Source organism: Aptenodytes patagonicus, chromosome 1 (genome assembly GCF_965638725.1).
Source record: "Aptenodytes patagonicus chromosome 1, bAptPat1.pri.cur, whole genome shotgun sequence".
In the NCBI taxonomy this organism is placed as follows: Eukaryota; Metazoa; Chordata; class Aves; order Sphenisciformes; family Spheniscidae; genus Aptenodytes; species Aptenodytes patagonicus.
Window position 1 is genome coordinate 59,453,199 of NC_134949.1, and position 23,199 is coordinate 59,476,397.

At 40.7% G+C, this 23,199-nt stretch overlaps 1 protein-coding gene across 1 annotated transcript in view; it reads left to right on the top strand.

The window, feature by feature from the left end:
* Nucleotides 1-23,199, top strand: part of MYH9 (myosin heavy chain 9) — a 72,544-nt gene that overhangs the window by 41,321 nt on the left and 8,024 nt on the right. Inside the window, exons 9-30 of the mRNA XM_076338513.1 lie at nt 100-243; nt 2,410-2,505; nt 3,593-3,711; nt 4,805-4,957; nt 6,790-6,963; nt 7,757-7,930; nt 8,504-8,618; nt 11,014-11,207; nt 11,536-11,657; nt 12,043-12,112; nt 13,073-13,233; nt 13,954-14,062; nt 15,016-15,147; nt 15,808-16,014; nt 16,528-16,665; nt 17,153-17,276; nt 18,129-18,300; nt 18,886-19,098; nt 19,565-19,709; nt 20,214-20,420; nt 21,384-21,488; nt 22,719-22,871. Of these exons, the coding sequence (XP_076194628.1) occupies nt 100-243; nt 2,410-2,505; nt 3,593-3,711; nt 4,805-4,957; nt 6,790-6,963; nt 7,757-7,930; nt 8,504-8,618; nt 11,014-11,207; nt 11,536-11,657; nt 12,043-12,112; nt 13,073-13,233; nt 13,954-14,062; nt 15,016-15,147; nt 15,808-16,014; nt 16,528-16,665; nt 17,153-17,276; nt 18,129-18,300; nt 18,886-19,098; nt 19,565-19,709; nt 20,214-20,420; nt 21,384-21,488; nt 22,719-22,871 (3,227 nt within the window). The remainder of the gene's footprint in view (nt 1-99; nt 244-2,409; nt 2,506-3,592; nt 3,712-4,804; nt 4,958-6,789; nt 6,964-7,756; nt 7,931-8,503; nt 8,619-11,013; nt 11,208-11,535; nt 11,658-12,042; nt 12,113-13,072; nt 13,234-13,953; nt 14,063-15,015; nt 15,148-15,807; nt 16,015-16,527; nt 16,666-17,152; nt 17,277-18,128; nt 18,301-18,885; nt 19,099-19,564; nt 19,710-20,213; nt 20,421-21,383; nt 21,489-22,718; nt 22,872-23,199) is intronic.

Genomic DNA, 23,199 nt, shown 5'->3' on the forward strand with positions numbered 1-23,199 from the left:
CAAGTCAGAAATTTGATCTCAGTGGTAGAGATAGATTGTTGTCTATTTAAAAAAAAAAAGGGGTGCCATAGTAACTTTTTTTCTCAATTCTTTCCTAAGCTGATCTGCTGCTGGAGCCTTACAACAAATATCGCTTCCTTTCCAATGGGCATGTTACGATCCCGGGTCAGCAAGACAAAGATATGTTTCAGGAGACCATGGAGGCAATGAAGATCATGGGCATCCCAGATGAGGAACAGATAGGTATGAATCCTCTGAAGGGCTTAAAAATGTAAGGAAATGAAAGAGGGAACAGATCATATCTTTCTGGGGTTCTTTGTTTTGGGTTTTTTGTTGGTTTTGTTTTGTCTGGTGTCCATGCCCCCCTCCCCCCCAGGTGAACGGTGTGCAAGTAATAAACTTAGTGGCTTTGGAGTGACCCACTTCAGCATCTACCAGCACAGTTTCAGTTTATACAGTTAATGTTAGAAGTCAAGCAGCTAATGAAAACATGCTTCTGCTTGCTGTTTTTGTTCCCAATCTGAGGGCTGTATATTCAGTTTATGAATAACACATCCAAGATACAAGAATCCCCTCATTCTCTTGTGCAATGCACGGCTTGTGTGCTCCCCCTATCCCTAAGCAGTGGCTTTAAAGTATCTAATCCAACCATTGCTGGATTAGTACTTTGCGAATGGCCTGGTCATAGTGCCTTTCTTTCCAGCTTAACACTGAACTGCTGATCAGAAATTAATATTGTCTGATTCTGGGAGCACAGTACCATGACAGTGAAGCTAGAATTGCATGCAGCCAGCACAAAGTGCAGTGATACATATTCACCAGAGCTCTCTGCTGTCTCATTCATGATCTGCCTCACTGGTTGGGAACCAGTGTTCTGCAACATCTCAGTTTCTAAATGTATGTCATCTTCTAAAACTAGGACTGTTTTTTCTCTATACTGAAGCAAGCGTCTCTGGTGGTTTGAGGTCACCACCTCCTCTGCTGGAGGCTGCAGCTCTTGTGGCTGTAGGGAATATGTGCCTGTGCCTTAACTGTTGCTCTTCACAGTCCAGCTTGCTATAAATCCATGCTGTCGTTATCCGCAGTTTAATACACTTGATATTCTGTGAATCATCTGAGACTGAAACTGCTGTATGAAGGTGAAGAGAAATTTGCCTAAACCGAATAAAAGAATTGGCAGCCTAATTTATTGTCAGGATGTTCAGCTATGCTCAGTTTTTTGAGCTGGGTTTTTAACGTATGCTCTAGGGCATGTTTGCTGTCACGTAGGTGAGCTATTGGTTCCAGGCACTACAGCAAAGATAGCTTTAGTGTTTTGCACTCACTGTTCAAAGTGTGAAGTGCGTTAATGTTCCTTATAGGCTTAGAAGAATAATGCATACAGTAGCTGGCTGGATGGTAGTCTGTCTTAGTTTTGATATAAAGTCTAAACACTAACTGTCTTCATTTATGAGACAACATCAAAATAAGCTGTCTGTCCAAGTGCCAGGACTCCAGATTCAGCTGTCAAACCACTGGATTTCATAACGTGCCACTAAGAACATATATGTTTCTTTTCTGTTAGTCCTGATGTAGCATATATGGAGCCTTTGTTTGCTCTGCTATCAAAAGGAGATTGTTTTAAAACAAATGTTTCTGTAACAGGTAGAGTTTAGGGGATGAAAAAATCTTTGGTACAAGATCCCCTTTGCAGTTTACTTTGCTTAAGGCAACTAGAAGCTATTATGCAATGAGCTTTGATTGATTGAGTTGAAGCTATGGCATTGAAAACTGTCTTTCCTGTCCTAGCATCTGATGCTGCTTTTGTGATGTGCACCATTCAAAGAATATGAATATATCATTAGCAATGGGTGGGGTGCTTCAGCATGTAATTAGTAATAGTTATGGTACAGGCACTTTCACCCACATCCTGCTGCCCTTCATACATTATAATGTATGTCTGTATGGACTACAGACCTTGGTCAGGGAGCTAAAAGTGATATGGGGTTAAAGGAACAGAATCTTCCTTCTCTTAACTGGTTTGTATGTACTCTTAATAACTCTCTTTCCTGTGTTTAACAGTAGTCATTGAGGAAAATAGTGAATTTTGGCCCTCTAACAGATGTTCTATCAAAAAATACAGATGTTGTGGGATGGCGCATTACCCTCAATCCTGTCTCCCACTTTATTATAGTGATGTTGAGAATGGGTAAATTTCCAGGCTGCGTAGTCTTGCATAGGAGGGACAGGGAAAGTCCTGTGTCTGAATGGGGGTCATAAAGAGGAATTACCTGTGGTGTGTTTTCCCAAATTCTAGAAAGGTCTTCGGGATGTTGAGAAGGGCCTCTTAACCATGTCAGGAAAGGTAAGTGGGTCATATCAGGGTTTTTGGAGATGTCTGACACTAAGCTATTATTATTACTTTAAAAGGTCTGCTGAAGGTTATCTCGGGTGTTCTTCAACTTGGCAACATAGTCTTCAAGAAGGAGCGTAATACAGACCAAGCCTCTATGCCAGACAATACAGGTAACCAATCTCCTTTTCCCACCCCAAAGAAAAATGCAGAAAAAAGCCTACAGGAAGTTCTTGCAAGTAGAAGAATATATTACAGTATGTAGGGAATGCTGGAGTCCTGTTTTTCTAGGTGAATTACTTGTCAAAGGAGCTGACATGCTCCTTCATACAAATACGCGCTGTTTTGCTAGGCATGGGTTTGCAGCCACCCATGGGCAGGAGTGTGGCACTGTTCTTGTGACAGGGCTAGGCAGGAAGTACACGTGATGACCAGATGAAAAGGATTACTGGAATATGTAGCATGTGTGTTTTAACCAGAAGCTAGGAATGATTGCCCCTACAAACCTATATTATCCGATTTTAAGGAACGTTCTTTGCTGACTTTGTAGGTAGACTTGTAACTGTAAGAGTAAGGTGGATAGTTTTGTGGTGGGTATAAAGTATGCGTACATATTTTAATTGCACTGCCCATTGTTGCCTGTGTAAATAGTACCATGTTTCATGTGATAGGAGGCTATCTGTTGGAAGACTTAGCGCTTAGACCTTCATTATAGATGTACTGCAGAAATATAGGAGGTTGCTGATTTATCTTTAAGTGTTTATAGTTTTGGCTTTTATTATTATGGAAAATATGCTCTAAACGGCATTTTGGGGAGGAGAGTAAACCATTTGGGTTTTGGATCTTGAATCTGAAATACAGAGTTACCTCAAAGACTAATCAGTAGATGAAGACAGAACAATTAGCTTGATTAAGAAATCCGTTACTTGACGTATCTTTAAATTGATTACAGACTGAACTTTGCAAAGCTTCTGTGTTATGACTTAGTGGTTTGAGAGTATTGCTTCAAATTTACTCTCATGGTTTCTGGAGAAACTCAGTAACCTGTAGTATGGGTTGCAAGAGTGTTTGGGGGATTTTTTTGGTTTGGAAGATACCTTTCTTTGTCTCATTAACCTGTTCTTCATTTAACGTTTTTTATAAGCTGTTTCATGACTCTCTTGGGAACGCAGTTGCAGGAATATTCTTCCTTTTTCTCTTGCTTTCTGTGAGAAAAACAAAAGAACTAATTTCTTTATTGTTTCCTCTTACCATCTTTAGCTGCTCAGAAAGTGTCTCACCTTTTGGGTATCAATGTGACTGATTTCACTAGAGGTATCCTGACTCCTCGCATCAAAGTTGGGCGAGACTATGTCCAGAAAGCTCAGACCAAAGAGCAGGTATGCACTCTCTAAAAATGAACGAGTACTTTAGTCTTTAATCTTGCTGCCACAAAGCTAACAAATGTACTGGAGGTTTCTGTAGTGTTTAATAACCATATTTATGGCTGCAACTTATGGCAACTTCACTTGAATAACGTAGCATGCGTATTGTTTCTAGTATTTGCTCACTTGATCTGTATAAAGGTAGAAATCGCCCTGCCCCGTAGCACTTTCTCTCATCTGGGGCGGTGGGGGGGGTGAAGAGAACGCAACTCCCTAATTTTGGTGACTGGCTGTCCCAAGGGAGTAAGTTCCTTCAGTGCTTTATGCAAGGATGACACTTTCAAGTTGCTGTAATACAGAAAGCACCAGTTTTGAGTAGGTGAGCTACTAGTGTGGAAGAATTTGCTGCTCAGCCTTGAAACTGATCGTAAATTTTGTAACACTTTTGAATCAGGTTGTTTTAAATGAAACCTGACCTAGGAGCTAGTGGCCTCCTGAATGGAGCAAAGCCCCTGTGCTTACTCACTGTGTGGCTTCTTTATCAACATATCCTTATTCTCAGTGTAAATAAATGTGCCCCCGTAACATGGAAGGGATTGGGAAGAGAGTGAAGCCTAGAAATAGTCACAGGCTGCCTTTCCATTTTGATATTTAATTTCTTACTATACATAGTATTTTTGTGTCAATCACAGGTAGGGTAGTAGCATGGGAGGAGGGGATTGGGGTTCACAAATCCTAAATTACAAAAGAATTTAAATGCTTTTCTTTGGGCCTGTGAAACACGCTATGTTACTATAGTCTTTGGAGGTGACTGGGCATAATTTTTCTTTCTTGAATACCAGGCATTGGTTTCTCCAACAGGCAGGATCCTGAAATTTGGCTTTGACACACTAATTTAGTAAGACAAATTCTTTGCTCTTTTATGGAGTATCGCTGTGCCATCTGCTTTTCATTGGGAATAACCTCTGAAATGAGCCTTGTTCAGTGAATTTGGTGGTGGAGATAAAATCTCAGACTGCAGTTGGGCCATTAGATGCCGAAACAGTGTAATCTGTGCCTTCCTTTGAATTATAATGTAACTCCTGATATTTGTCTTTTTTCTATTTAGGCTGACTTTGCCATTGAAGCGCTGGCTAAAGCCACTTATGAACGTATGTTCCGGTGGCTGGTTATGCGTATCAACAAGGCATTGGATAAGACCAAGCGACAGGGTGCCTCCTTCATTGGAATCCTTGACATTGCCGGCTTTGAGATTTTTGAGGTAAGGAGATGTCAGGTCCTTGCACTCAACACAGTTTACCATGGGGCAAAGACCACTGAAGGAAATCGCTTTAAAACTGGAAAAGAATAATATAGTTTTGGAAAGGATTTGTATTCCACTTCTGTTATTTGAGACCCCTGCTGATGTGAACTGTCAGATAAGTTATTAACTTAAGTGGTTCATTCTTTAGTATTTTATGTATTCTGCAAATGTTTTATTGCTGTATGTTCTGGTGCTTACATCCTCTTTGGCACGTGCATTAGAATTATTTTAATTGCACAATTTCAGGTGTTCTTGATGGTTTATAGCTCACAGCTTAAGAGTTTGCTAACCTACAAAAGTCTTTTAAAACATCATGTAGAGCTATGGATCACCACTGGACTTAAAATTTTATGTCCCATTAGTTAGTCTGTCCCAAAACATTTAAGGGTTGACCCACTGAAACCTATTAGCATCACTAAAAATTGTTAGAAATGGTTTCTTCTTCCTGCTGCTGAGTTTTGGAAAAGACAAAGACAGGGTAGACCAAATAAGATCCAGCATAAATTCTGACCTATGTATGCTCCTTTCTGCAAGAAGCCTGAAAATCGGGGATCAGAGTGTGGTTTCATGTACAGCTAAACGGATTTAACAGCAGCTCCTTGATGCAGAAAAGGAGTGAACTTGCTCCTTTTCCCCTCTACTGCTCCTGGCTGCAACTGCTTGTACTGTTCACCTCTCTAGCCCTGTGGAAAATATTTTCTTATGGTGTTTTATAATTGAATCAGTCTGCAAAGGGGAATCTGAGCATAAAAACTGATGCAAGATAAGTGTAGGCGAGGAAGAGCTGAAGGCAAGTTGAGGGAGAGATGGAAAAGAGAGGAAGTGGGAGCTCCCTCTATAGGTGGCAGTGAACTGTTAGGCCAAACCATTATGTCTATGAAACAACAATTTTAGAATGTGGCTTTGCCTTGTACTTAGTCTGAAGCAACCACAGGCTGCCATCAGAAAAGAACTATCCTGCCATTATCCCAGCCAGGCAGCTCCTATCAACCTGTGTTACACTGGATCTGGCTCATGTGCAGCTGCAAGGTGAATTGGACCAGTTTATTCATGAAATGGAAAACTAAGACACAGAAAAGTTGATACTTTTTTTTTTTTCTCTTTTTCCTTCCCCCTCTCTGATCAGTCTACATTTGGTTTCATGGTTGCTGGATCTCATGAAAAGGAGGGGAGTGGAAATACATGATTAGGAATTACTGAAACATGGAAGAAATAGATCAGGACCATTCTCTTCAGCAGCTGCATTATATTTAGTGTGGTCTAACATGAAAATGTACTGTGAGTTATTAACCTTGTCCTTACAGTTTGAAGAAATCTGGAGACGTTGAAGAAATTTCCCTCCCTTTCCTTGCTCTGATTTTTATATATGAGGATTAAAAAGGGACTTTCCAGTCCACATGCTCTTAGGAATTTGTCTTCAGACCTCTGTTGCTTCCTCTTCCTATGAAGAGAACCTGCCAGCTCTGAGTTTGTGAGAAAACCAGAGTCTTTTCTATTCCTGAGTTAAGCAGCTGCAGTAATTCTTCTGCTGTTTACAACTAAACATTCTTTTGCGAAGTCTGAGGAACAGTATGTATGAACTTCCCTAGGGATTGCAGCAGTGATGCAGTGGCACGTGATAGGAAAGGCAGTTAATAAGCAAATGGGGTTATTGACAAAGAGCTGTCCACCCCACACAGAATGCTAGCTTAAATTCCTGAACTGTAAATGTGACCTTTTGTGCTAAGAGAATAGTAGGTCTGTCTGCAAAAGCAACTGTTCAAACATCTTTCTACCTTTTTCTTCATTAGCTGAACTCCTTTGAGCAGTTGTGTATTAACTACACAAATGAAAAGTTGCAGCAGCTCTTTAACCACACCATGTTCATTCTGGAGCAAGAGGAGTACCAGAGGGAGGGCATAGAGTGGAATTTCATTGACTTTGGCCTGGATCTGCAGCCCTGCATTGACCTCATAGAGAAGCCGGTAAGCTTGTTCGTCTACTGTCGAGCAGCAAGAAATGGCTGCGCTAATTTTGTCATTGAGCACATAACCTCTACCTGCAGACTGGAAACTAGCTTTCTAGCTTTTGTAATCCTCTACTGACACTGTGGTATGCTTAGAAGCAGAAGTGAACAGTTTCCTCTTTGTCTGAAAGTATGTCATCAGTAAATCTGTTAGTATCAGTTCTGTAGGAAATATTTCATGAAAATAGATCTAGTCAGCCACTTTTTCCTCTCACAAAATTGTCTTCATTTGTGTAGATCTGCATGGTGCTAGATGTATGTGTGGCTTACCATAAGTAGTGTGAACTTTCTTACTTAACTGTAAGTGTGATGAGAAGCTGTGAATCTCTGCTTTCATTCTGCTCTAATGAAACTTGGAAATTTATAAATTTCATAGTAGATGTTCCAATAGTAAGGATTAGTTTGTGAAATGTTCTGCTATGGTCTTCTGCATTTAGACACCTGGATATTTGGAGAACAGTGTGATAGTGTTACTTCTATTAAAAATTTTTTTTTTCCACGTAAAACAACCTAGACAAACGTCATGGAAGAGACCTTCTCATAAAAATGTTTAGAATTCAGATGAGGATTTTGAAGAATTATTAACAATTTCTATTAGTATGGAAGTTGTTGAACTGATACCACACAACAGGTGAATGTGATGGGGATCAGGCTTAGGTATCCTTTTTTTTTTTTCCCCCTAGCCATCTAAAGGTGTTAATTATTGGTGTAGTCATGTATTTAATGATGCTTTGATGTTTTCCTTCTTTAAGGCTGGGCCTCCTGGTATACTGGCCCTGCTGGATGAAGAGTGCTGGTTCCCAAAAGCAACAGACAAAAGCTTTGTGGAAAAAGTTGTACAAGAACAAGGCACCCACCCCAAATTTCAGAAGCCAAAACAGCTGAAAGACAAAGCTGATTTCTGTATCATACATTATGCTGGCAAGGTAAAGAATTAGTAGCTAAAATGTGAACATTGGAATGTCTGCTGTATTTTCTAATGCATAACCACTGCTTCTTAGAAATGGCTGCTTTACAAAATGTCTGCCTATGGGAAATCAGTGGAAGACTTCACAAAGTTGTTCCATTGCTGTGGACCTGACAGGGCTTATGGGGTTTTGCCTGCAAGTTATATATGTATAGTTGAAGACGTGTCAAACTGATACCAATTTAAATTTGTTCTCTGTGACTTACTGAGATTGGAGGTACTCTTCAGAAACCTTGCATCAAGACTTCATCACCAAAAATGATGATACAGTTGTTTTTTGTGTCACACTCTGGGTGGTGCAAACTAGCATTGCAAATCCATTCCCTTTACTGACAGAACAGAACATGCAGCTGTTTTCAAGGGTTTGAAATTTGTAGGTGTTCTTGGATTTGCCATCTAAGTAAGCATGACTAGGTAATCTGTTGTTGATTGTGCAAACCTCAGTGCTACTTTTATAGACTTTGCAGGATCTTGTTGCATCTTGTGCTGCAGAAAATCCCCCCAAGTTTCTTGACATGTTTATCTTCTCCAGGTGGATTATAAAGCAGATGAATGGCTGATGAAGAACATGGATCCGCTGAATGATAACATTGCTACTCTTCTCCACCAGTCATCGGATAAGTTTGTGTCTGAGCTGTGGAAAGATGGTATGTAATTAAACTTAATCTCATTTGTTTTTTCTTGTTTTATGTGGAAGAGTTTGTTTGATCATCAAAAGTCTGTGATGAGCTGTGTTGCTTTTTTTCCCTGAAGACTAAGCCACCAAGATGAGTATTACCTGGAACATCCTTTGCTTAGATCGTGGTATTGCATTAAAAATTCACTGTAACTCAAGAGAAAGGTTCACTTGCCTCAACTTACGTTAAGCTTGCTGCATATATAGCAATTATTTCTCGAAACCGAGAATGCCAGGATAAAATATGAATGCACCATTATGTCCCAGCAGCTTGCATAGCTGCAACGCTCAAATACAAGATCTGAGGTTGAATCTACATTTTTAATCCTGCAACTAGTGTGTTCTTGCTGCAGTGTTGTTCAGTATTTTACTCTATCTTCTCTGGGTTTATCTGCTTTTGAGTCTTACTGTTGCTGTCACTTTCTGTGGTGGGTTTTCTTTGACGTCTCTGTCTGTTGCAGAGATGCAGAACGTTCAGAGAGCCTATTTCTATCAACACTTTCCTATTCTTCATCTAGAACCAGGTGACTGAGAAACCCAGCTGTCGTGTCATGTGTGTGATGCATCCTAGAGCCATGCAAGAAATGCTTCCGTTAACTTTTCTTTGTCCCTTTGTCACACCTGCTTGTCTTTCTTGTTCATTTCCTCTGCTTTGTGCTAGTAGCTCCTCACGGACCTTGAAACAAAAGCAAAACTCTCACCTTGCAAGTGGATACAAGAAAAATATGGACATATTCAGGTGCTAAAGGTTGCTCTTGCAAGACTTGCATAGGAACAGCTAAAAGCAAATCCCTGTCAACTGTTTGAACGTAGCGCTAGCAAGGCTGTATTTCTTGCAAGATTTGGAAGGAAGATTTCTAAGACTGCGTTTAAACTGAAATCCAGTTTAACATTGATTCTAGTATTGGGATTTGACTTCAGCTGCCAATCGTTTAAAAGAAAGTTAGTTTGGCAAAGGAACTTGTACTGCATGAAAAATGGCTGTCAGCCACTTGTGCCTAACAGGGCCTTTTCTGTGTGAGGCTCCTTTTGGACTTGAAATGTCAACTGAACCACAGCTGATCAGTTCTCATTTATTGTTCTTAGCTGGATCTTCTGTTGCAAGTGACTGTCCTTTTTACTGTCTTGATGTAGATTGCAGGGCTCAAGATTAAGAGGATTGTTCCAGCCACAATCTGGGACACTCTTCTGTGGCTTTCCCTGTGATGTCATCTAGTAACATAACCTTCTTTTCTTTCTGATAAGACAACCTTGACCCTATTCTAACAGCTGCTCTAGAAGTGAGCAGTTCTAAACTAATATTAACTGTAAATCAGAGTATCCTTTCTTCTTTCTTCTTTTGTAGGAGTTTCTCTTAACAGTTTTTTGTTAATCAGAAGCCAGCTGAGCAGAAGTTGATGTATTTTCTGAAGTGAAGATTGGGAGCCTGAGTGTAGGCATCAGCCAACCACTAAAGATAAAGTGAAGTAGTAGCTTGAAGCCCCTAATAAAAATGCACTGGGTGTGTGGAAATTTACAGTGAAACAATTGGTTTTGTTGGGTGAATTTTTATTTCCATGTAGAAGAGCAATGGGAAAAAGTAATGCTTTAGTTTCTTCTTGCCTCTGCTACTCTCAGATCTAGCTGGCTTCTGTTGGGGGAAAGAAGGAGAAAAAAAAAAAATAATCTGTGGAGTCCACCCATCAAGGTGATAGCTTCATCAGTGCTTGGATGTTACTGTGGCATAATGGAGAAAGTGTTGGGGCAGGGAGTTCTGACTTTCTCCTAGTGGTATTGTTCGTGTCTCTGTCATAGAATACTTGTACTCCAAAAATAACTCAAACAGTGGTATCTTGAGGTTTTGTTTCTATCATACCTTTTACCATGTTTGCTCAGTTTACAAGTAGATATGGCTTTTCTGATCACCAGTCATGGCAGTTCTGCCTGTAATGCAAGAGTGAAGCTGGGCTTTTTCTCTAACTGTGGCCCCTTCTGGGTCAGAGTTAACTAATAGTTGACTCTGCTGGGCTAGCAGCTAGAACTCTTGGTTCATTGTTTTTCATTGTAACCTAAGCAAGTAGAAGCATCTGAAACTCATTTCTAGATTGCTCTTCTAGAACTGTCATCCAGACCATCAGTAGAATATGTTTGGGAGTAAGTCTGACTCCATCACTCAAACTTCCTGTAGTGAGCTGTTGCTTTTTTTTCCTTCCTGCTCCTATCCCTGCACAAATTCTGTACAGGAGTCGACATCTGTGTAGAGATGAAGCAAAAAGGATCCTGCAGCTCCTCTCATTTATCCTGTTCTACCCAGATGTTCTTTCTATATTCCAATGCTTCCTTTGTTTGTGGCAGAATTTTAACACTCTTTCTTGTGCTCTCTCTAGTTGACCGTATTGTTGGGCTGGATCAGGTAGCTGGTATGTCAGATACAGCATTGCCAGGGGCCTTTAAAACCAGGAAGGGTATGTTCCGAACAGTGGGACAGCTCTATAAAGAACAGCTGGCTAAACTGATGGCTACCTTGAGGAACACCAACCCCAACTTCGTCCGTTGTATTATCCCCAACCATGAGAAAAAGGTAAAGACAGTTATAACAGTATAGCCCATGCACTCTTACGTGGGCTTCCAGGGGCATGTGGCTGGGTTACTGTCTTTTGTCAGGTTTTGCAAGAGATCTTATCCTGTTTTCTCAGGATATCTTTTTAAGGTCATCCTAAATAACTGTATACTTATCACAATTTTGGAGACTGATACTTGCAGTTCTGAAGGTGGCATAAAAGCTTTCAATTGCTTCTAACTGGAAAAGAGAGAACTGGCTGCTTTACAAAAAAGAGGGGGAGGCAAGGGAGTAATCCCCTTTTGTAAAAGCTTTGTGCTATTTATAAAATATGCTTTTTCCTCACTAGGCTGGAAAACTAGATCCCCACTTGGTCCTCGACCAGCTTCGCTGTAATGGAGTGCTGGAGGGAATCCGTATTTGTCGTCAAGGTTTCCCCAACAGAGTTGTATTCCAGGAATTCAGACAAAGGTAAGGCCTAGAAAAGAATCTGAAGCAGTCTTTACCCTGGCAAAGTTAAGACATAAGTGCAAAAATTGAAGTATTTTATTGCAACTAGATTGCCACTGTTTTCAAAGGCAGCAACACAGAATATCTGTCCCTTGGAATTTCCTGGCACAAAGCCTCCCTAAAGCATCTTTGACTTCTCTAGCAAGCGTGTAGTTAAGGTGAGGCGTAGAGGACCCCATCTAAGACAGCTGGTTCATACTCTGTCTAGAGATGCAATTTTTTTTCTTCTAACAAGACCGTAAGCTGTGAAATTCATAATGCCATAGGAATGCATTACTGATTTTTTTTTGTTGTTGTTGTTTTCAAATATACTTGTATAACTAGTCTAATGCCTTCTCCTCTTCAGATATGAAATCTTAACTCCAAATGCAATTCCCAAAGGATTTATGGATGGAAAGCAGGCTTGTGTGCTGATGGTAAGACATCCCAGAAACTCAACTTGAATAGAATAAACTTTATGGGTGTGGTGTGGAAATCAGAGTTGTGTGTGTTAAATATATCTTGTACTCACAGACCAAAATTCCAAAGTCAAATGTTTTGTCTGAGAAAAGGAGGATGCAAAAAGCTGTCTCTTGGCTTCGCAGATGGAGACTTTTGACTAGCATGAAGTTCAATAATCCTAGGCTAAGAGGATCTTTCTGTTTCCACAGATGCATACACTTTGAGATGCTAGCAGTATTCATGGAATCAAAATGCTTAGAAGCATTAATGTTATCTTTAGCACATGCTTGAAGTATGAGCTTCAACAAACTTTTTGTAATGGCCTGCTGGTGACAAATGCTTTCAGTGAAGGCTCCAATTAATTTCTGCAGAATTGCCTGCTTCAAAGGGAAAGCTTTGGCTCTGTAGCTTGAAGACTAGGGGAGACTGAATTGAATTTGGCTGTAAGGGATTCCCTTTTTTCTGTCTTAAAGGAGTACACCTTATTCCTCTTTACTAGTATAAGTGTTGACAGCAAATCCTTTAAAGGACAGGAAAGTTGGTTGGGGTGCCTTTTTCTGACAAAGATTAGGACTGGGAAAAAATAAATAGGAAGGATCAACAGACGTGTTTCCTTTACGAAAGGAAGAGGGCTCTTGGGACTAGGCACATGTTCCTCACAGCATCCTTGTAGTTCTGGGTACTTGATGTGGTCTTGTATTAAACAATGCTTTCCATCATACTTTCTGTCTGTGGTTACGTCCGTTTCATGCTGTGCTTGGCTGAGCTCCAACTCCTCTAATTGGGACAGGACTTTATTGGGAGCTAGCAAGTTTGGCCTGAGTGGCTCATTGTAGGGAAGGGCTATCTTACAGCCATGAGACACAAATATGGTTTGTGATGTTTCACATGAAGCAGTCTTTGCAGGAGATGAATTCTTCTCTCTCTCATTTTAGATCAAAGCATTGGAGCTGGATTCCAATCTTTATCGAATTGGACAGAGTAAAGTGTTTTTCAGAGCTGGAGTCCTTGCTCATCTTGAAGAAGAGAGAGACCTGAAGATCACAGATGTCATTATTGGCTTCCAAGCATGCTGCAGAGGCTACCTGGCCAGAAAGTAAGGACCATGTTTTGTAAAGTACATTATAAATGTGTATTTCTCCCATTCAGGTAGAAGTTTCTCTTCAAAAAAAGCGGACTAGAAATTATTTTTTGTCAGAAAGGCCATGATTTATTTGTTGTATATAACAGTTGATGGTTGTTTTAGGGTTTTCTGATCTCTGTAATGCCGGACTTCTGGCACCTGCAAGAAACTCAGTGTGCTGCTATCCCAGATACTGCTAGAGCAGTAAAGTCTATTCCTCTCTATAGGAATACTATACAGCAGGCAAAGTTTTTGACAGAAGAGCTGAAAACTGCAAATGTGAAAATGAAAAGGTCTTAGTACAGTACTGATCCAGGAGGTGTAGGATTTCTCTTGAGCTATTAGGTAGGACTGCAAATGGTACAGTTCTAAAAACAAAAGTAGTATCTGTCAGATTGGCAGAAAAACACACCTTTGTTTCAGATCTCCCTTTTTTGAAGTGAAAACAGTGAGGCTTTTCAGACTAGAAGACATTAGGGAAAAACTTTATTAAATAGGAAATTGAATAAAGGAAAGGATAACCATTCTTACCCAAGAAAAAAAAAAACAACTTGAAAAGATAGAGGAAATTTTGCTGTGTTTTTATGAGGGAACCTTCTAAAGTAAAAATGTAGAGGTATCTAAGAAAGGGCTTGGTGGAGAGAATTGTGTGCCACTGTGGGTTCCTTTGTCTGACCTCCACTTACCTTGCAGAGCCTTTGCCAAGCGCCAGCAGCAATTGACAGCCATGAAAGTGCTTCAGAGGAACTGTGCTGCCTATTTGAAACTGCGGAACTGGCAATGGTGGAGGTTGTTCACCAAGGTAATGTTTTTCCCTTTGCAGTTTTGACAGTTTGGTTGCAATTTCAGCTTCTCAGGTTGAACCAGGGCACAAAAACCACTTCCTCTACAACTGGGCTGGCTTGCAACTACACCTTGATTCATTTAGGCAGAGAATATCATAGCATATTTTATAGCTATGCAGTATGCCTGCATAAACCAAGTGCAACGCTATATCCAAGTAATGTTGTAGAAAAGCAGAAGTCATCTTTTAATGCTTTATGCCTAAGAAGACTAAGAAGAACGCTTGCTTTGGTGGTATGGCACTTCAAAGAGTCACTTACTACATGGCTAGTCAATTTAGCTAGAAAAAAATTGTTAATACGGGGATGGCTTGCCATCTCTTTGGGGCTGTAAGAGCAAAGGAAAAGCACTGAGGTCTGATCTTGTTGTTAGACTTTTAGATATTTTACCTTTATAAAGACAATGAACACATGAAGAAATGGTCTCTTTTCTAAATGTATGGGATTTCTTGCTGCTTAGCCATGAGACTTTGCAGCTAAATGAAAGCAGAGTTTAAACTTTTCTCTTTCCTATGAAATGACTTCTAAGGGTTTTTGATGGGGGAGCACAGAGATGGGTGTTGTTTTCTGTTTACATTGACCTACCTGTGAATTTCCCCATTGTATGGCAACTTTTTTATTCTCCTGCTATTACTACTTAGCCCTTGAGGGTCTGGAATTTACCCAACCCTTTCCTGATGCATCCCATCCTGGAGGAGAAGTTGGGCAGGCAGAAAGCGTGTTATTGGCAGAATAGATGATATCTAGTCCTCTATGATCCTCCCAGTGTTCACAACTAAGCAATTGGTCAGTCCTTCAAATATGACACTTATCTAAAATGTTGTTTTATTCAATGCTTATCAAGCACAAGAGCCATTTCTTCATGTTTTCCTTGTTTGTTATACACGTCTCATTCCCTTGGTTTCCCTTTCAGGTGAAGCCCCTTCTGCAAGTAAGCAGACAGGAAGAGGAAATGATGGCCAAGGAAGAAGAACTAATAAAGGTCAAGGAGAGGCAGCTAGCTGCAGAAAACAGATTGAGTGAGATGGAGACCTTCCAGGCCCAGGTGAGTTTCCAAATCTCATGTGTAAAAGTCATTCTCTCTCTACCTGGCCAACTGCTTGAGAGCTCCTCCTTTGCTTTATTGGTCTGGTGGATAAGCTGCAGTATTCCAACTTGTTGAAATATGTGGTGGCTTGGCTGCCACCTTGTTCAATTTCCTTTGCCCTTCTTCCCAGCTCAGTTTCTCTAGCGGGTCATTTTGTACGGTGACTACCTGTTGCCCTTCTATAGCCATTACGTGAAGAAAAGTCTCCTTTGGCTGAGTGTCATAGCAAGCTGGTTGAATTCAACCTCGTCATTAATGGAATCCTTTTTGTTTGGAACATAGAAGGTTGCAGCAAGATTGTTCTTCTGTAGGGCTGATAATTACTTGTGTTACTTTTGCAGGGGAAAACTAGACAATCTCCTTATTTCAAATGGATATGGTCTTGAGAATTTTGTTAAGGCTAACATAATATGTTGTTGCAGCGCATGGTTTGTGAAGGAGGACAAACACTTAAAAGCTATGTTTTGATATTTAGCTTTTGGTTAGCAGCAGGAGACTGCTGCAATGATTAAGACTGTAACTGTGGAATACAGGAGCACATAACCTCACTTAACACAGATTGCTAAGTGCTTTGGTAAATTGGAGCTTGTCTTATTTCTGGCTTTGTATCCAATGTAGCTAATGGCAGAGAAGATGCAGCTGCAGGAACAGTTGCAAGCAGAAACTGAACTCTGTGCTGAAGCTGAGGAGATAAGAGCCCGCCTGACAGCCAAGAAACAAGAACTGGAAGAGATATGTCATGACCTGGAAGCAAGGGTGGAGGAAGAGGAAGAACGGTGTCAACATCTGCAGGCTGAAAAGAAGAAAATGCAGCAGAACATCCAGGTAATGCCTTGGGAATGCTGCCTCTTGTCAGTAAAGAGGATAGTAAAGGTTAAAGTGGTTCTTTTTCCCTCCAAGCTGAGACAATGGGAGAAAGAGAACAAAAAAAAAAAAAAGGTAGAAAAATCTATCTGTGGAAATAGCAATAGAACACAGCGATTCTGGTGCTGAGCCTGAGGCATTCAGTCAGTCATCTGGAATGTGCTGTTCCATTCTTGAAGATGAAGATGATGGCCACTTGTCAAATAATTAGACAAGTCTTTGCTTAAGCCAGGTGTTTTAGGAATGGTAGCATTCTTTGCAAAATACCATTGTTTATTCTGCTAGAAAACTTGTTTGTTAGAACGCAGTATGTTGCATTAAGTCATGACAGAGATGTCACTTCTGGAAAGTACTAATAATACCTTGAAGGGAAGGGTAAAGAAACCTTCCAAGTTCTAGTATTGCTACTGTGCTGTTACATTGGTTAGTGAGCAGCACTGACAAATGCCTTGCTCTTCTGTGGGTGTTGTGAAGGAACTAGAGGAGCAGCTTGAAGAAGAGGAAAGCGCAAGGCAGAAGCTGCAGCTAGAAAAAGTGACCACAGAGGCCAAATTGAAGAAACTGGAAGAAGATGTGATAGTTCTGGAAGATCAGAATCTCAAATTGGCTAAGGTAAGACTCCTGCAGCTTCTTATGCAGGCTAAAGATGCATGGGTGTTTCTCCTGGAGCCACCCACCAAAGGCTGACCTTTCCCATGTTATGGGAAAACTTATGAATGAATTCAATCTTGTCTTTGACGACTCTGACCTGAATTTTTGAAATTAGCTGCCTGCCTGTATTCATAAGTCAGTATAGTATGACGTTTAAATAGCCTTGACTAAATAACGATCCATGAGCAAACGTTTTCTGATACATTGTTATGCCAAACAGTATCAAGTTATTTCATAAACAGACTTCACTTTCAGCTTTGAAAGGGCTATCAAATACAAATCTTTATGTAACCCTTTATTTGAATACTATCTGTAATCCTGAAAGGATTTCCAAGTTTCCTTGTAGCAGGAGTAGGCACTCATGACATTGACATCTTTAAGCACTGTCAACTCTGGAAAAATCTGTAATTCCAGCAACTGCTCTGACACTGCCTTCTCAATTCTGCAGGAAAAGAAACTGTTGGAAGACAGAATGTCTGAATTTACAACAAACCTGACAGAAGAAGAGGAGAAATCTAAGAGTTTAGCCAAACTCAAGAATAAGCATGAGGCCATGATCACAGACCTTGAAGGTGGTTTTGGTGGTTTTTTTTGTTTGTTTGGGTGGCTTGTTTTTTTTTTTTTTTAAAGGCAGATCCTGCAAAGGACTTGCCTGTTTAGTTTTAGGTGGTTTCTTGTTAAAATTTGTTGAACTTCAGTTTCATTTCTAGAGTTTTAGTCCTCTCCAGTTTCTGAGGGGTTAAAAATTAGTCTGTAGTGTGTATGCTATTGATCGGTTTGATAGAGCTGTTCAGTGGCTGGCTGAAGGTTATGTGCTTTGTCAGCTGAGCTCTTGATCTAAATAAAAATCCTCTCCAAAGCAGCAGGCCAATGGAGAAGAGGGGCTGGTTCTCTTTCTTCTCCTGCTGTGGAAGTGTCTCCACTTTTCTACTCCCAGCAGCATCAATCTGTCAGGGTTAGTGCTGTTTTTGATATCCTGTTTGCACAAGTTCTTCAGAGTTCAAGCTAGAGGCACTTCATCTGGAAACTGCCCAGGTTAACACAGCAGGAGCCAGCCTATTTAGTTTCAGTAAAGGGAGAGCAGACCTTGTGTTCAGCATCGCTTAATGAGTGCTTATGGCTGTGTGGTGTGGGTGTTGGGAGAGACTGGCATTGTGCTGGCATTGTTTATTACAGTGAAAGGGGAGAAGGAGGTTCGGCTGTAAGATGAGGGGAAGGGAAATTGCCCAGATATGTTCTGAGGGCAAAATAGGGGGGCAGTTGCATGTATAGGTCCTGACAGAATAATGCACTCCAGCTATAGTTTGGACAGTTGCATTATTGGGAAAGAAACTATTGCTTTAATAGCTTTATTTTCTCTGCTCGTACAATGTTCCTTGAGTATGTGTCGTCCATGTAAGTTAATGTGTCCCCATCTCCATCAGAACGTCTGCGACGTGAAGAAAAGCAGAGGCAAGAATTGGAAAAGACTCGTCGAAAGCTTGAAGGGGACTCCAGTGATCTGCATGACCAGATTGCTGAGCTGCAGGCTCAGATTGCAGAACTCAAAATGCAGCTGGCCAAGAAGGAAGAGGAGCTGCAGGCAGCCTTAGCTAGGTGAGAACCTGACCTGCAGGGTTCAGGGACCACCAGGTTGGGAAGTATTTCTTGTCTTTGTGTCACTTTGGAATAGGGACTAAATGGAATCTGTGGCTGTTGTATTTCAGCCTGTGGACTGTTAAGATCCATGTCCTTGGCATCAGTTCTTTGGCTGCTGCTCACTGCCACATTCTCTGTACAGAGCTAGACCCTGAATGTAATGTGCAGAGCACACGTTTTGCTGGAGCAGTAAGATTTCAGATGGAGTTAAAAAGTAGTGGCAACACATTGTCTCTCTGGTAGTTGTTATATTCATCTATTCAGTAAAGTGTCTAATTTCCAATGTAAAATGGTGCTTTCTCTTCTGCTTTCTTCTGTTGTCAGTCTCTCTCTGTCCCCTTCTTTAAGGTAAGTAATCGTGCTCTCTCAAGTATTGGGAAATAGAACTTAGAATTTGTAGATGATATATGGATCAAAGTCTGAATGTAATATTGTAGAGCTGACCAATACCAGCTTTTTCTTGATTATTCTTGGTAGGACGGGTGGTTTTAATTTACATATGGTTTAAATCTGGCTCTGACCAGAACCCTATGTTGAACACAGGGTAGAAGAAGAGGCAGCTCAGAAGAACATGGCCCTGAAAAAGATCAGGGAACTCGAATCCCAGATCACTGAGTTGCAGGAAGACCTGGAGTCAGAGAGAGCATTCAGGAATAAAGCTGAAAAACAGAAGCGGGATCTGGGAGAAGAGCTGGAAGCATTGAAAACAGAGCTAGAAGACACGCTAGATTCTACAGCTGCTCAGCAAGAGCTCAGGTAACTCCAACATGTAGCTGTGTTGACTTATTTGGTTTTGGTTTTGACTTTTTTAATAAATGCTGCCAGTCTCTTATCAAAGCAAGTCTTTGCCTTTATCAGGGTAGGCTGGTTAGCAGCCTCAGTGACTACAGAAGGAGGCAGTGTGCAAGCTGTAGTCAAGACTGCATTACCTCACCTGATGTAAGAAAGTTAGTTTGCTCCCTAAGCATAGCGTTGGTGATATCCCTGAAACATTCATACTTTCAGGCTATTACTTCTTAGGCTGAAACTAATGTTGCCAACTTGCGCTTAAGAAGGGTGCAATGCTAAGGTCTAACTTTGAAAAGTGTCTTTATAGCTTGTAGGGCTAAACAGACCTTGGCCTTTTTTCTGCATTAGAGATGCTGTTGGTGGATATACACATCTGTTTGATTCTCTCCTAAATGGAACGATTCCATCTAAATGGAATTTGTGAATTTTGCAGGTCAAAGAGAGAACAAGAAGTAACGGTTTTGAAGAAGACCCTTGAAGATGAGGCAAAGACTCATGAGGCTCAAATCCAAGAGATGAGGCAGAAACACTCACAAGCTATTGAAGAGCTGGCAGAGCAGTTAGAACAAACCAAACGGGTATGTGGAACAGAAAACACAAGGCCAAAGCAGTCAACCTCCCTGAAATGATAGCTGCTCTATGACCATGTCTTAAAGCTGCAGAAGAACATGAAGTGTTCATGATACCAGGCTTCTGATACATGTGCTGCTCTTCCCTTGGTAGATCATTTTTCACTCTGAAGCATATATGAAGTTGTTTTAAATAGTTGCGTTCATTCTTTTTTCCCATCAGGCATGTTATACTGCATAGCCAAGACATTCTTTTCACTACTAGCACTTGTTGACTTGTACAACTTTTAATTTGGAAATCTGGTGGTGGAGGACTATCTCCTGTATTGTTGTCTTCTCTGATTGTTAAATTGTCTCCTGCTTGTTTTTATGAGTAAGCAGTCTACAACTTAGCTGCTAAACATGCAACATTAGCTTGCTTGTTGGGGAAAAAAAATGTACTCAGTGGAAGGATCCTGCCATATCTAAAGTCTCAAGGGTTTTGCTTTTTTTTTTTTTCCCCCTCCTCTTCAGGTGAAAGCAAATCTTGAAAAAGCAAAACAAGCTCTGGAAAGTGAGAGGGCTGAACTGTCCAATGAGGTGAAGGTTCTTCTGCAGGGCAAAGGGGATGCTGAGCACAAGCGGAAAAAAGTAGATGCTCAGCTCCAAGAACTGCAGGTGAAATTTACAGAAGGTGAAAGAGTGAAGACTGAACTGGCTGAGAGGGTTAACAAATTGCAGGTGAGTGGCATGGGTTTTCCTGAGCTTCTGATTCAGTCCAGGGCTAGAGAGAAAAGGTTGTAGGATGGTACCTCCCCATAACTAGTTCAAAAATCTTGTTCATCCTAAGGATAATGTTCCTACAAAAAGCAAATCCATAGTTTGCTTCCCAAGGACTATGCAGACTCCTTAACTCATTGTCAGGGCAGGACCTTTGGATTGATGTCACTTATCGTGAGCAGCCGTGAGATGAGGTAACCAATTGCCATTTGAGTTTTGTAAGCCTTAAAGTGTCAGTGTGTCTGCTCCCCTTCAGCGTGCAGCAGTTTGTACAGTACAGTTCTGTAAACATTCAGCTGCTTGTGAACCTAGAGTGGCACAAACAGATTGATGATTGTGTAACTAATTTGGAAGACAGTGTCTTGAAGCTTTGTAATGCGATTGATGGTGATGAGGGGTGGCTCAAGGTCGATGTGGAAATTTAAGATTTTCTCCTGATTTCTTCAAGGGAACAACAAATCCCTTTGATTCACACAGAGCATTGTCTTCTGCCTTCTCCTTTATGGGGGGTTGTCATTAAAAGTTGAGCATTGCCGGTGTGTGCACTATCTTTTGGAGTGTGAAAATGTAATTTTGAGGCTCTAGATGCAGTCCTGAAGCAGGTAGTATGAAATAGAAGAGAGTTAATATAATAGAAGCTTTTAAAATTCTTGCCAGGCTGTCCAAAATCTCATATAGGCCTTAAAAAAACCCCAAACAACCAAAACCAGAAGGCTCTTGCAATAGTAAAAATCCCTTTTCGACTTCTCATATTTCATCCCTGGGACTTTGGAAATGATGCATTCATTCCCCTGAGAGATTATATACATGCCTTACTGTTGAGAGGTGCCTCAGTTTTCAGTTTTGGGTCTCATAGCTGCTCACCTGTTCCTGGCTTTGTTTTGCTGATGCATTTAATAACTGATATTCTGATCTCTCCTTCAGGTCGAGTTGGACAATGTCACAGGTCTTTTGAACCAGTCTGACAGCAAATCAATCAAATTAGCAAAGGACTTCTCTGCCCTGGAATCACAGCTTCAGGATACACAGGTGAGAGCTTTGGAAGCCAAGGCATCTGTGTGTGGTGCAGCCAGTGTCCGTTACAAATTCTTAAAGTGAGAAATCACTCTGGACACCATTAAATACCAGATATACAGTATTTCAAAGGACTGGGTCTGGCTTTTTGTGCTAAGGGATTATATTGCATGGTATTGAGAGCATTTCTACAGAAACAAGCTGTTTATCTTCCTTCTGCTTCCTCAGTATGTGGAACATATGTAACTTTCGCTGTCTTAGATTTTTAAAGTCATCCTCTATCACCTTTCTGCTTGAGAGCTCTTTAATGCTAGAACTGCACTGGAATGTTAGGTTCTTGTTTGAGGTCTTCATAGTCAAGTATTTGACAGGGTTTTTGTGTGTGTGTGATTTCTGGTAAATTTGTAAGTTAAGCAGAAAATTGTATTTCCCAGTGGATGTTGGGGAAGTGAGAGATTCAAATCACTTGATATTTTTTCAGGAAAAAAATCATGCTTAGTCTTATACTTTGGGATAAAACAACCATTTACAGTTAATAGAGTATGACTCTTAGTAAAGCACGGAGTACCAAGCAGAAGGTTGGAAGGGAAAGGAAGAGTGCGCCAAACCTCAGATACTAAGTAACCTTGAAGAGTTATTGATGTTCTGTCTACTTATTACTCTTTTTAAAAAAGACTCAAAGATAGTGCACAATACAAAAATTAGGCATTAGTTTAAAGACCAGGCTTATTAGTCTACAGATCCTTCAGCTCAAGCACTGGCAGCGTAAGTCAATAAGTCTTGGTGCCCTAAGTTGGTAAATGACCAGTGTCTTACAATTCTGCTAAGACCAACGTTGGTTTTAACCATGCTAAATCACTTTAGCCTGTTGTCACTTTCTTTGATACTTGAATATGAGAAAGTCATGTAGCAGAGTACAGTCATACTATCGTTGAGAAAGGTTTTAGTGCTTTGTGTGCTACTCAGAGGACTCCAGAAAGGACTGTGGGTGGCTTGTGTGGTGAAGTAGTATACTTTAATCATTAGAGTGTACGACAGAATAGGACCCTTCTGAATATTTTGTTTCTATACTGACTCACTGGAAGACAATTATTTAAATTCTGTCTTTGGTTGTCTTATCTGTGAAATAAGTTGCATACTTAAACTCAACTTCAGAAGTACTCGTTCTGGAGAGAGTGGGTGAGGATTGTGAGCCTTTAAAGCCAAGGAGTGGTGCTGAATTCCACTGGGGTGTTTGCTTTATAGGAGCTGCTGCAGGAGGAGACTCGCCTAAAACTGAGCCTCAGCACTAAGCTGAAGCAAACGGAGGATGAGAAGAACAGTTTCAAAGAGCAACTGGAAGAAGAAGAGGAGACAAAGAGAAACCTGGAGAAACAGATCTCTATTCTTCAGCAACAGGTACAGAGTCTGCATCCCATAAGCCAATGACTTTTGAGACAAAGCATAAGTGCAACTCTGTCTTGAAGGAAGTAAAATCTAAATGCAGAATTAACTTCCAGTAACAGAACCTTTCCTGGGAAAGGGTGATCCTGCTGATTTGGGTGAGAGAGGAAATGAAGACGTCTCTGATGATAATCATACAAACTGCTTGTAGATTTCTATCCAGGAATTCCTTTGGGAATTCAGTCATATAGTATTATTTGAGGGGGGGAGTAGTACCTTCGGAAACGAGCAGACTTATTTCCTCAACTTCTGGTGCCAGTAAATGCTATAGCATTATCTGTGG